The sequence below is a fragment of the Rhineura floridana genome, chromosome 2, assembly GCF_030035675.1.
Source record: "Rhineura floridana isolate rRhiFlo1 chromosome 2, rRhiFlo1.hap2, whole genome shotgun sequence".
Classification (NCBI taxonomy): domain Eukaryota; kingdom Metazoa; phylum Chordata; class Lepidosauria; order Squamata; family Rhineuridae; genus Rhineura; species Rhineura floridana.
Genome location: NC_084481.1, coordinates 169,385,560 through 169,398,504, shown reverse-complemented (window position 1 = coordinate 169,398,504; position 12,945 = coordinate 169,385,560). Strand labels below are relative to the sequence as shown.

Sequence of the window (12,945 nt, the reverse complement as noted above, 5' to 3'; positions counted from 1 at the left end):
AAAAGACAGAGAGAGCCGGGTGGGCCATGGCCACAGGGACAAGGCCAGCGATGGTTGGAGCCACAGGAGCAAGCTCCGAGAAATGGGCCAGTGACAGTTGGAGCCACAGAAATGCGGAAGGGAAGGAATTGGAGCTGCGATTGTGAGCTCCAGAGGGGAAGGCTGGGCGAGCTGAATGGGCAGGAATGGGAAGGAAAGGCCGGGTTCTGAAGGCACCCCGGCCCTACAAGAGACCAAACCCAGGCAGAACCACCCCCCAATATATATATATATTTTAAAAAACACGTTAAAAAGTACAAACACAAGAGAAATACTGAAGAAAAGAACTAACATGAACAACAAGAAACAAACTGACAGACAGAGCTAAGGCTAAAGGATCTAACCTAGGATAAAGGCAGGAATGGAATGGGGTCAAGCCAGAAGAAGCAGCCAAAGTCTTGACTCCTGCATTCCTGCCTCTGGACACTAGGCAGTGCTACTACCCACCTGACGGTATGCTACCTGGGGGAAACCACAATACTATATAAACTACTAGTGGAGAACAGATGGATCCTGATTTTTCTTCTACAAGATGTGTTGGTGCCTCCCTTACCTGTCACAAACAGGACCCATCACTCAAAAGAATCTTCACTCACAAGAAGCCCTATGATGCAGTTCTTAAATTCTGGGTAGATTCAAATGGAAAAAGATGGTCCTTTATGTATAATGGTCCCAAGCCAGCTAAAGGTTAGAACTAGCACTTTGAATTTAGTCTGGAAATACATTAAAAGCCAGTGCAAGATACTTTAAAACATATGGCCAGAATGGAAAATACCAGTCACTGGCTTCCATGAACCAACTGAAGTTTCCAAACTATCTTCAAAGGGTAGCCTCACATGTAACGTGTCATCAGTTCAGTTTATTGCGTAGCCATAGGCCATTGCATAACAAGCATCTGCAAACGTCTACAACCATTAGGCAGATACAATTAAAATTCGCTAAAATATTAAAACATTTTTAAGAAAAAGAAAAAGAAAAAGAGACTTATACGATCTATTGCAATAGGAATAAAATATTCATAGGAAACCACCCCCTCAGTAATCAGTCCCCAGGTCAGAGACAACTCTAGCACGTATTTTCCAGGCTGCCAGAGCGAAAAGAGAGACCCTGTATGTTATTGAAGGGTCTAAATCGGACATATGGTAAAAGATTTGTTGCTCGAGAGTTGTTAAAAGCGGGTTAGCCAACAGGGTCTTCAGAAACTTATCCGAGGGGTGAGAATACAAAGGACAGAGTAGAAGATAATGGGGTAAATCCTCAGTTTCCTTGGAACCACAGATACAAACACGCTCACCCCATGGCATTTGGGTGTAGCACCCATCCATGACAGCATTTGGCATAGTCTGGAATCGTAATGCCGTGAAGGCCTGTCTAAATTTTAATGGAAGCGACTGGGTCAAATAGGAAGCTTTGCGATTGTCTACTTTATAGAGCCTATACCATGGAGTAAATCTAGAATTATTAATAGCTAGCCTGTCTAAACTGGCGCTATATTGGAAGAAGGTATCATGTAGCTTGGATCTTGAGTTTAGGGTCTTAGACTTCTGTGGAGAAACATGGTATAGGTGGAAAACACTTTCTATTCTGCCAGACCAATAATTACCTGCTTTAGCCGGTTCCAAACATGCCTTAACTATTGTTTTAGAAGGGGCGGCTATCAGTAATTTCCAAAAACTTACTAGGGCAACATGGACTCGAGCTTTAATTGAAGGGAGGCCGACCTCTGAACGGAGCAGGGCGGCAGGAGTGCCAGGCGGCAGGGACAGGAGTCTTTTAATAAAGTTGTTTTGGATTACCTCCAAAGTCCTCACTTCGGTATCCTCCCATCCCCAAACTGCCGCCCCATAAAAAAATCTGTGGGAGAATTTTGCTTTGGAAGATTTTTAATGCTGAATCAATCAGATTGCAGCCTATTTTGCGGCAAAATTTAAGAATGGCTCCACTGGACCTTAGGGCAATTATTTTGGTCATATAATTGTGTCATTTCCAGGAAAGCTTTTCTGAGAAATAGACTCCCAGGTACTTAAACTCTCAACATTGTTCGATACTGTGTCCGCCGATTGACCATCTATAATTGGTGTGCTTTTTGGTGAACACCATCACTTTTGTTTTAATATAATTAATTTGCAACCTTTCTTTTAAACAAAAGTCAGCCAGTCTTGAAAGAAGTCTCTTCAGGCCTATGCGGGTGATGGACATGAGGACCATATCATCTGCATAGAGCAAGATTGATATTTTCTTATTTCCGCATGAAGGGGGAAAGAAGGTTGGACCAGATAGTTCCGGGACGTTATTTAAATAAAGGTTAAAAAGTAGAGGGGCCAAAAGGCATCCCGTTTGACCCCATTGTTTATTTTAATGGGGTCTGTTAGGGCGCCTGATGTCCCTACCCTTATACGTGCCAGTGTGTTGGTATACAATTCTCTGATTAAAAAAAGCAACCGGCTGTCAATTTTCAAGTCGGCCAATTTAGCCGATAAGAGATGTCTATCAACTGAATCGAAGGCAGTAGCCAGATCCACAAAGGCCACAAAAAGACGTTTTGTAGGGCCTGCTATACTCTGTTTCACCAGAGCATAAAGAGTCAAACAGTGGTCAATGGTGCTTTGGCCCTTTCTGAAGCCCACTTGTTCTGGGTAAATAATAAAATTTGCTGCTTCCCAGTCCTCGAGTTTATGAAAAAGGTATCTGCCATACAATTTAGAGCTGATGTCTAAAAGGCTAATTGGCCTGTATGGATCTTGTTTATCCCCTTTTTTGTATATGGGGGCAACTATACCAAGTTTCCAACCCTCCGGAAAAATACCAGTATTATTTATTTGGTTAAATACCTTGGCTAGTATAGGCGCCCACCAATCTGGAAAATATTTGAAGATTTCTGGGGGAAGCATATCTTCCCCTGGGGCTTTGCGCAATCTGAGAGCAATAATGAGAGTTTTTATTTCTGAGGGTGTAATTAACGGCCATTGTGGTAGACTCGTTAATTCTATCCTGGGCATGATCTTATTATTAGTTGATGGGGACCCGTAAAAGCTACTAAAGTGCGAATGCCAGGCTGACGACGTTATTTGGTCAGTGACACTGGGTCTAGCATGGTCCATACCTTTGTTAACAAGATTCCAAAACTGGTCATCCTTTTTCTCAATTACCGCTAACCTTAGTTGCTGCCACAGGGACTTAGCGTATGACTCCTTTAATTTTAAGAGAGACTTATATGCAGTTCTCATTTGTCTTAGGCGTTCGTACGAGTACATCATTGGGTTCTTAATGGCCTGTCTTGAATAATTCATCGTCAGCGTTCTGGCCAATCTGCACTCATGGTCAAACCATCCTTTCCCCAGTTGTTGATTATTCTTTTGTTGGAATTTTTGGACCATCAGTGGTCTTAGGTGGTTCGTGATTTGTTGGAAAGCAGGCAAAGGTTCAGATTTTGCTTCAATAATTCTACGCTGGAGATTTTGAAGGATGTTATTAGACAGAAGATGTGAGGCAGAAGAATACAGTTCATTTGACCAGCGTTTCCTCCGTTCTCCGAGTTGAGTCTCATGCAAAATAGTTAAAGGTTGAGACAGTGGAGACTGCGGGAGATGCAAGAATAACAAAAGGGGGAAGTGATCACTTTCTACCCTATTGCCAATCTCGAACTTAATTATCTCAGAACGTAATGCAGCAGTTGTTAACATATAGTCTATTGTGCTGGCACCGCGGTTTGTTAAGAAGGTGACAGGGCCTTTAGATGCATCAATATCGGAGCCATGAAGGCAATCCAGGTGGTGGAGATGAATTAACTCTGGTAGCCTTACGCCTTGTTTGTTAGACGTTATGTCATTTGAAACTCTGCCTAGCAGGGGTGATTGAAAAGAGGGCCCATGGTTTGTGGCAGCTTCACAATTGGACCATAAGACCCCGAGTCTGGCATTAAAGTCCCCACACAATAATAATCTGGAGCCTGGGAATTGGAGTTCCAATTGTGAAAGGACTTCCGACATCCTTTCCCAAATACTATTAGGACCCAGCTTTTTAGCCAGGGGTGGTGGGAAATATATGTTTACACAGATAAAAAGGTCCATAGTTTTACTCTTAATCTTTAAAATCTGTATACACTGTGAGCTCTTGTCATCTAGGTGTTGGATATCCACTGTGTAATCCACGGCTATGAAAGTTGTTAAACCTCCACTGGCCCTTCCTTTGGAACTATTTTTCACCGCAGGAATAGAAAAGGCATTGTAGCCATGGAGATATGGAGATTTTCCAGCTACTGTCCAAGTTTCCTGGAGACATACAATCTTAAATTTTTGTAAATAGGCGACAAAATCCATATTTTGAAGTTTGTTCTCCCAGCCCATGATATTCCAAGATAGACTAGATAGTTGTCAGGCTGGGAGAATCATTTCAGCTTCGGCGGAGGTATATATGCAGGCATTAATTGCGGGGGTTGAAGAATAGGGTCGTGTCTGTACTACTGTATTTTCAGACCTTTTATTACCTACTGGCAGAAGTGCTTTAGCCTCAATTGGGGGTCGAGTGTGGGAGGTTACTACTGTTTTCCTGGATGCGTTTCTAGGTGGAATAGACTTCTCAAGCAAACCATTCTCTTCCTCTTTAAGGTATCTCATTTTCTCCCATGTTATGGAACTTTTAGGATGTCTTTGAGGGGAAGGAATTGTACATATGGAAGACCGCTGAGAGGGCGAAGTAAAAACCTGTCCACTTTCTTTCACTAGGTCTGTTGCATATGGCCTCTTCTATTCTTCGTCTTTTTTGGATTAGAGGCCATTTGTGCCAGACTTTCTTTTCCGGTCCTTTGTTCGGATCCGGGTGGATTGGACATCTTTGATTGAATACTTAGTAGATGTGATTTAAGACAATCAATTCTTCTCAATATTTCCGTTCGAATTTGAAATGGTAAGGAGTCAAAGGTGTCTATCAGCAGACATTCTTCTGCATCAAAAGATTCATTTAATTTGTCTGAGTTCAGGATACATTCCTGGGCAGAGCCAATTGACCCTCTTTTGCTGGTAGTTGGGGTACAGTCTCCTTTGATGGAGCCAATGTCTAGATTAGGCGAATCTAAGTCAATCAAGATATCCTGTTTGGTCTTTCTCGGCTCCTGGGTACAATCAGTCCAGGGAGCGGTATGTGTAATTAAAGCCTCCGGTGGAGCTTAGTTTTCAAAAAATCGCAGGATCTCTATTCTGTCCTTTGCAAGGCAATCCTTGTTATTTAGGATTCGATCGGCAATGGCCTTGGTCGTAAAGGATACTACTGCTCGGGCTGTTGTAGTGTTGTAGTATAAATATTTGACCCGTTGAATATTGGCTGTTGTCAAACAGTTTTGCGAAGTTCCTTTCAAAAGGTCAAGCATGTGCTGTTTGCGTTCTATTTGTGACAGAAACCCTCTGGGTTTAGGGTAGTTTGCTAGTACTAGAATTTGGTGGTTCAACACAAGGTTCCATCCACTGGTCTTTATTTCTCCCGCTGTTTCTTGTTTATAGTTTGGTTTTACAACTACGTCCGTCCAGGGGTCCTGGCCGAAAGTATGTGGAGTTTGGGGGTTATTGTTAGAGACAGAGCCCTGTGTTGGTAGGATGGTGGGCTCACCATGGATAATAGGGTCCTCTAAAACAAATGGGGCGCCCTTCATATTAAGGCTTTTTAGTGTTGTTTGTACTCCTTTTTCCTTTCCTTCTTTCGGCACCCTGGAGTTTTCCACCAGCTTGAATAATCTCTTAAAATTCATTTTCCTCCTTTGAACTTGTTTTAGGTTTTTCAAGTTCTTGCTTTTCTTTTTTGTGTTGGTGGGTCTTCCTTTATTTTTCTTAAGCATCCGGGTATCTGCTACTGCCTCTTTTGGGGCAGTTGGCATTACTTCCTTTTGAGTTGTAAGGGATCCCACGTTCATTGAAGGTCGGTCGTCCTTTCGGTGTAATTCCACTAGGACCATTAGCAGATGATTACATTCTGTTAAAAAGATTTTAACCTGCTCAATATCCGAGGTCAGCGCGCGGAGCCGTTCCAATATTAAATAATCATTCCTTGATACTATGTGGTGGATACTCGCCATTGATTGTGTTTTCGTAACTCCAGGGAGGTCTTCTTCAGGAGGGGTGTTGATCCCCTTGTTTGGACATGGCATTATTTGAGTCCTGTTTATCTCCTCTTCGGGCGCATCTGGCTGAGAATCATCAGGCGTTGATTTATCTGTTTGCAAAGAAGTCACTGGGGTTGAGATGTTAGGTGGGCCAGAAGGCTGCGATATGGTTCTCTCGGCAGTGTTTATAGGAGAAACTGGCAAGTTTGTTAGCTTGTTTATACAGCCTCCATCAGCGATTGCTATCTCATCAGCTAGGCTCCAAGCCACGCATTCATCTGGAACAGTATAGATCGTGCCCCTATCGGTAAGTGTCCAATTACAAGGAGAGTATAAACTTTCGTTGGCCGCTCTTTTGGTTGATTTATTTGAAGCAGAATGAAAAAAGTGAGTTATTTTACTCTGGCCTCTTAGAGGTTTTTCTGCTGCTTCTAATTTCGATAAAAGATTTTGTTTTGGTTTTTGGTTGCACCTCTGCCTGCTTTTCCTTGCAGGTATACTCTCAAGCAATGGCTCTTTGTCTTTCAGTAGCTTCCGTGTCATTCTTGTTAGCACCATCACGCACAGTTCTCAGTTTCTTCCTCTGTAGTTTTAAAATTTCCAGATAAGAAAGCTTTTAAACTGTCGCGGTTATGGACTTCCGGGAAGGGTGACTTCGCTTGTGCCTGCTTTTGAGACGGGCTCCCGCCTCAAAAGAAGCTTATTCAGATATAAATCAGTCAGAACATTTTTTTTTTGACTGATGAAATTTCTCCCGGGCAGGGAGAAACGTAGAGATCAACCTCAAAAGCCTGTTTTTGTTGGGAGGACTGGATTTCATTAATTTATGAGAAAAGGTCCAGCCAGCAATGCCGAACGGACTTCCGAACAAGCTCTATCTGATTAATGCGATACGTTTATCTTTTCTTCAAAGAGAAAACGGACTAACAGGAAAGCACCCTTCTTTCTATTATTTTTTTTACTTGGTTTAAATTGTTGCAGCAAAAAGAGATTTGTCAAATGAATCAGCTTTAAAGAACTTCTGGGTGAGCTATAACTCTTCTCTGTTATTCACGAAATTAACAGCTTATCTCTGTTTCTATTGCAAAAAGCTGTCCTGGAAGTGCATTCTAAAGATATAAACAGAAGAGGGATTTCTATTCCGAGGAACATTATATTGTCTGGGACTATTCTCTTTTTGGTCTATTTTATTTTGACGAATCTGCTTCTTCACGACGCCACTAACTGTTTTGATGCTGGGAACTAAATTTGTTTTGTGTTCTTGAACATAGAGAGATAAGGCAGGCTGCTCTGTTTATACTGTGATGTCATCAAGCCTGGAATATTAACCCAATTGTTGCTGAAATAAGAAGTGGTTCTTCTTTATTTTTGTTTTGTTTTCGTGGTTTTAAAAATGGCAATCAAGAAAGTGGCTGAGAATCTGGAAGTAATTATGTTTCAGAAAATAATGGATGAGATTGAGATAACGAAACAAACCCTGCGACAGGGCAGTAAGGAGCTGAAAATTGAACTGAGCAAAATGACGCAGGAGCTTAAAGAAATAGGGGATCCTGTGAGAGAGGAGAATGAGATCAGAGATGAGAAAAGAAAAAATAAAGGGAAGATACAAGCCCTGGAGATTGGAACAAATGTGGAATTGGAAAAAGATCTGGAGTTTATGGATATCAGAAATAAAATCTACTGTTTGGAATTTAACGTTATCTCTGAAGAAATTAATGAAGATATTAGAGATAAAGTTATCAATGGCTTGGATAATCTTCTGGACTGGAATGACGTGATGGAGCTTGATATCGAGAAAATCTATGGAATTAACTGCAGCCATGTGACAATGGAAAAACTCTCAAGAGATGAGCCAGTGCATTTTGTAAAAAAGAAGAACACAGATATGACTTTACAACAATATTTCAGCAACCTATTCAGAATTGATGGCAAGAAAATATTTGGGATAGAGGAAATTCCCATCAGACTCTTATTATATGACTATGGCTATGACAGCAAGATTATTATGGAATACTGATAATGGAAGATTGGACACTGAAATTACTGGACTTAACAGGACTATTGAAGATGGAAGATGGAATTAATATGGATAATGGCTATTGAAATTATTGGACCTAACAGATTTTGATGAGATGGATTAATCGATATGTTTATTTGGACTATGGTTATGACAATAAGATTATTATTATTATTAACGAGATGGATTAATCGACATGTTTATTTGGAGAAAAATTGACAGATATATTTCTTAAAGAATTGAAACCTCTCTTTGACTTTTTGTGGAAAGAATAAAGTAATGTTTATGAGATTTGATGATTAATTAAGATAACTACTGGAGGAAAGTGATTTTATAATATAATTTAAGAGACAGGATTGTTATATATTGTAGACCTACAACTGATTTGATCTGCGACAAATGGGAAGTCAACATTTTATTTTTTTGTTTAATCATTTTTGTTTTGTTTTGTTTTTTGTCTTTGAATGTTTTATGATTTTGTTTTGTATGTTTTATGAAAATTTGAATAAAAATTATTGTAAAAAAAAAATAAACTGTCGCGGTTATTTGGGTTGTCACGGTTGGGGCTATATATTGTTCTAGGAAGCTTTATGATGCCGTTTTATAACACCGTTCTTCTACTCCTCTACTCTACTCCTCTGTTCGGCTAAAACATTAGTCATTAGTCACTAGGTGATAAACCTTTTCCTTTCCTTTCCAGCTTTCACAGTCCTTCCACCGCAGTATATTTTTAGGCACCCTGACCTCCTCTTTTAGTATTTAGTTTGAGGGGCTCATATAGTGAGCTATAAGGTGAGCTGTAAGGGGTATAGTTATTTTTACCTTCCTCTGCGACGTTACAATTACAGGGTTGCAAGAACACGCACCTACCATGTAACGTGTCATTGTAATCTAACCATGAAGTTTCCAGACCATGGATAAGTGTTGTAAAGCTATCTCCGTCTACAGCTTGCATACTACCCTAAACTGATGACTCTTTGTGCCATGGGTGCCATTTTAGAACGGACAATTGGTCTCATCGCTACCTGGGGAAAATCTAGATTTGACAGCATCCCCAATTTACAAACCTAGTCGTTCAAGGCGAGTGCAACTCCAGCCATCCAACAAAACTGCACCTTCTAAGCCAGAAAGAACTGCCAATTAACAACATCTCCATCCATTAGCACTCATTCAAGGTTTCCTGAGAGACAGGGGAGGCTGACAGCCCATCCAGTCCATGATTATCATTAGTAAATCTCACTGTGTTCAATGGGTTTTTCCCCAGATAGAAGTAGACAGGTCTGCAGCCCAAGTCAGTCATCTGCCCAGATAGTTGCCTGTATTTCTGTAATGGGGATGTAAAGTTCTGAAAGAAGGGACTGACCCGATATACAAAAAGAATGAGATAGGTTAGGGAGATGTCTATTCTTTCCCAGTATCTACTTGTGCTGCCCTCCAGAAATACAGGTATATTCATTCTTTTAAACACAATTCCATGTGCTCCATCTGTCATTGCATTTCATTCTAATGAATTATGTAGTTTTACTTTGGGGACCAAAAAGACTGCACCATGGTGAAAACTCTAATTTAGCTACATAATGGCCATGCTTGGATCTAACACTAAGCCATGAAGCAAGGCTTATTTAACCATATTACACATGAGCTGTGTGCATGCACCAGCAAACAGCCCAGAGTCAAGTGAGGAAGCAAACCATGGAGTGGCTGGCTTAGCATTACATTCAAACGAGTGCTCATAGCTTATTTTTCCCAAACAAATGATGACTGGGAAAGCCAAGAACAAACCTTGGGCTCAGATCATGGTTTGTTTGTAGAGAAATAAACCACAAGTGATGGTTCAGACATAACTCTAAGCCGGTCACTCTGTGATTTGTGCCCCACATGACTAAGGAAAAAGTGGGACACTGAAGCTGTGTGAGCCAGCATAAAATGTGATAGTATGGGTAAATAAACAAGCCATTCTGGGTCTTAATGTTACATCTGCAAACAGCCACTATACCATTTAATGCAGCTATTGAGAAAAGGTGTAAACCATGCAATATTTTTTTTTTATTCATATTTCCAGGAGGCTTTGAGTTGAAGGAAAATGTGAGGCCCTAAAAAAATTAACACTGAGGATCATTACAGACCACAATTATTATTCTCCTCTCACTTTACTTGGCAACCCATCAATGAGTTAGCTGGATAGAATAACCTGGGAGTGTTGGATCTATTAAGAGATAGATGGCAGGCCAGCATAAGAGAGTTCTGACAAGATATCAAATAGAAGAGGATGCAGAACGAGCACACTCCCCATACTAGAATGGGACAACATGGAAAAGGCACGTCAAGACAACTGTGAGCAGCAGGTAAGAGGAGAGAACAAATGTATTAATGCTTTGGAATCAGATGTTTAAATTATCAATAATGAGTTGTGCCATACTTAATTCTATAACGTTATGAGATATAGGCAGAAATAAGGTGCTCAGAAACCGGAAAGATTGAGGGCTGCTTTCCTGGGATAATTTTTAAAACAGAAAAAAGGTACTTTGACAAGTATGAAGTACTATGTAAGAGCTTATTTCACTGCATGTCAAAATAAAGGCTTTTACATCCTATACAAATGCATCTTCCCGTACTGTGATAATCTCATGTGTCATGTATGAAATAGTCCTACGGTATTGTAAAGAAATACTCACCTCACTGAAAGGGCTAGGCACGGCAGAGTCTACACTAACAAATGATTCATCCCCATCAGCTGAGAGGTTGGAATTATCTGCAGATGGAACAAACGGGATCACTAGATTCATGCCTTCTTTCCTTTTCCTCCCATCTAACTCATCTTCCTTTTTCTTCTGCAATCAAATAAAAGAAACAATCATCACAATGCCTGGAAAGTAGGCACTTCTCTGAATTTTGTGATGCAGTTCTCCAACCAAAAAAAGTGAACTAAAATTATTATTTTAGTTAGAAATGTGCATAAAAATGCATATAAGAGTAAAATAACATACAAAATTGCATTAAATTAGGGAACACTGCTCGCAAAATTGTGCATATTAGAAGAAATGAGGACCAGAATGCTGACAGGTTTTTGTGAGAAAACAAAAAAATCACAAACCTATGCAGAGATGTGGCAAACTGAACTCCAGAGCAGAAAAATGAGAAACTGAAATTGACAGAATTCATTAATCTCTAGCTAAAAATCAGGCAAAGTACCAGTCTACCACACAACGCAATGTAATTAGCTGAATCCTACCAACAATCATCTAGACTAGGGGTAGCCAATGTGGTCCCCTCCAGATGTTTTGTATTCCAATTCCCATCAACTTCAGCCAGCATGACAAATTGTGATGGGAGTTATAGTCCACAACATTTGGAGGGCACCACACTGGCAACCCCTGAGAAAAAAAGCAACAGTTTTTGATTTGTGACTTTCACATTAATGTTAAGAGAAAGTAAGAAGAGCACTGATGGATCAGACTGAAAGGTCTCTCTAATCTGGCATTCTGTTTCCAACAATGTTGAGATGCCTCTAGAAATCTTACAAGCAGAACATGAAGGTAACAGGTCCCTACTTTGTCCCCATGTAACTGATATTCATATTTGCCTCTTAAACATGCATGTTCCACTAAGGGATCATGACTAATAGCTGTTAATAGACCTATCCTCCATTAATTTGTCTAATCTACGGGTGGCAAACATGGTGCTCTCCAGATTTTGCTATACTGCATTCCCATCATCTCTGAACATTGGTCCTAGCGGCTGGGGCTGATGGGAGTTAGAGTCCAACCATATCTGCAGGGCACCACGTTGACTATCCATGGTCTTATCCTTTTAAAACTATGTAAGCCAGTGGCCAACACAATATGTGTACCTTTGGAATAACCATTTTTCTAATTTGAGAAGAAACAGTGCTGCAGTTCTCACGCAAACAGTTTTATCAAGTTTTTTTTAGATAATTTTAATTATTTATATAAAGTGCAGGGAACCTTTGGCCCTCCAGATGTTGCTGAACTAACGTTCATCAACCCCTGGTTATTCCAAAGGTAGACATATTCTCAAGTATTATTATTACAGGAAAATTCATTTCAGATAGCAAAACTGATACTTAAACGAGAATTCATTCTCTTCAAAAGGGAGCTTCAATCAAATTAGAATTACTAAATCCCCCCTCCCCCAAGTCTGAAGTAATCTTGTGTAGGAAAAAGTAATTATAAAACAAAACAGGGAAGAACAACGTTTTAGAAAAGAACAGAGACATATCCATTGGAAATTTTACCTCACTTGCTGTCCCAGGCAGATTGAACCTCACTGCCCAGGCAAACACTAAAACCAACCCAAGTGGGACAGATGACCTTACTGCTCCTGAAGATAATATGCAAAGCATTAATGGAACAAAATAACAGGAGTATGTTGGAAATACCTTTTCAGCATATTTTTCCCTCTTTCGTTTACGCTCTTTCACACGATTTGTCTCCTCCTGCTGTCGCTTCTCCTCTTGACGCTGACGCACTACCAGAAAAGAAATAGACAGAAATCTTTGTAAGTGCAAAAATTCTTGCAAAACTTAAGGGCCCAGCTGAATCCTTTTGCCCAAACAATGAACCTTTGTGCCTTTCTATTGTGGCAATTTCTTCCTCAAAAAAGCGGATACTATCAGACCAAAAACTAAGGGTGATAATCCAATGAAGTAGTTCTGTTAGCACAAGGACTTCTGATTGCACAACAGAAGTTCCCCTCCTTCTCATCTCCTTGAACTCTCTGTGCCCTCCCAAAATCTGCTTTGGAGGGTTGGGGGAACCCCCAGAACAGATTTCTTTTT

The 12,945-nt window shown here is 40.4% G+C and overlaps 1 protein-coding gene across 3 annotated transcripts in view; it reads right to left on the bottom strand.

Annotated features, from left to right (window-relative positions):
* INO80 (INO80 complex ATPase subunit) overlaps positions 1–12,945 on the bottom strand; it is a 166,431-nt gene that overhangs the window by 12,979 nt on the left and 140,507 nt on the right. For 2 of the 3 annotated variants that reach the window (XM_061611394.1, XM_061611395.1), the window contains exons 32-33: positions 12,547–12,635; positions 10,823–10,978 (exon numbers count right to left, since the gene is read on the bottom strand). In XM_061611394.1, coding sequence (XP_061467378.1) covers positions 10,823–10,978; positions 12,547–12,635 — 245 coding nt within the window. Of the gene's footprint in view, positions 1–584; positions 665–10,822; positions 10,979–12,546; positions 12,636–12,945 lie in introns of those variants that run through there. The other variant, XM_061611396.1, reaches the window with a different exon arrangement.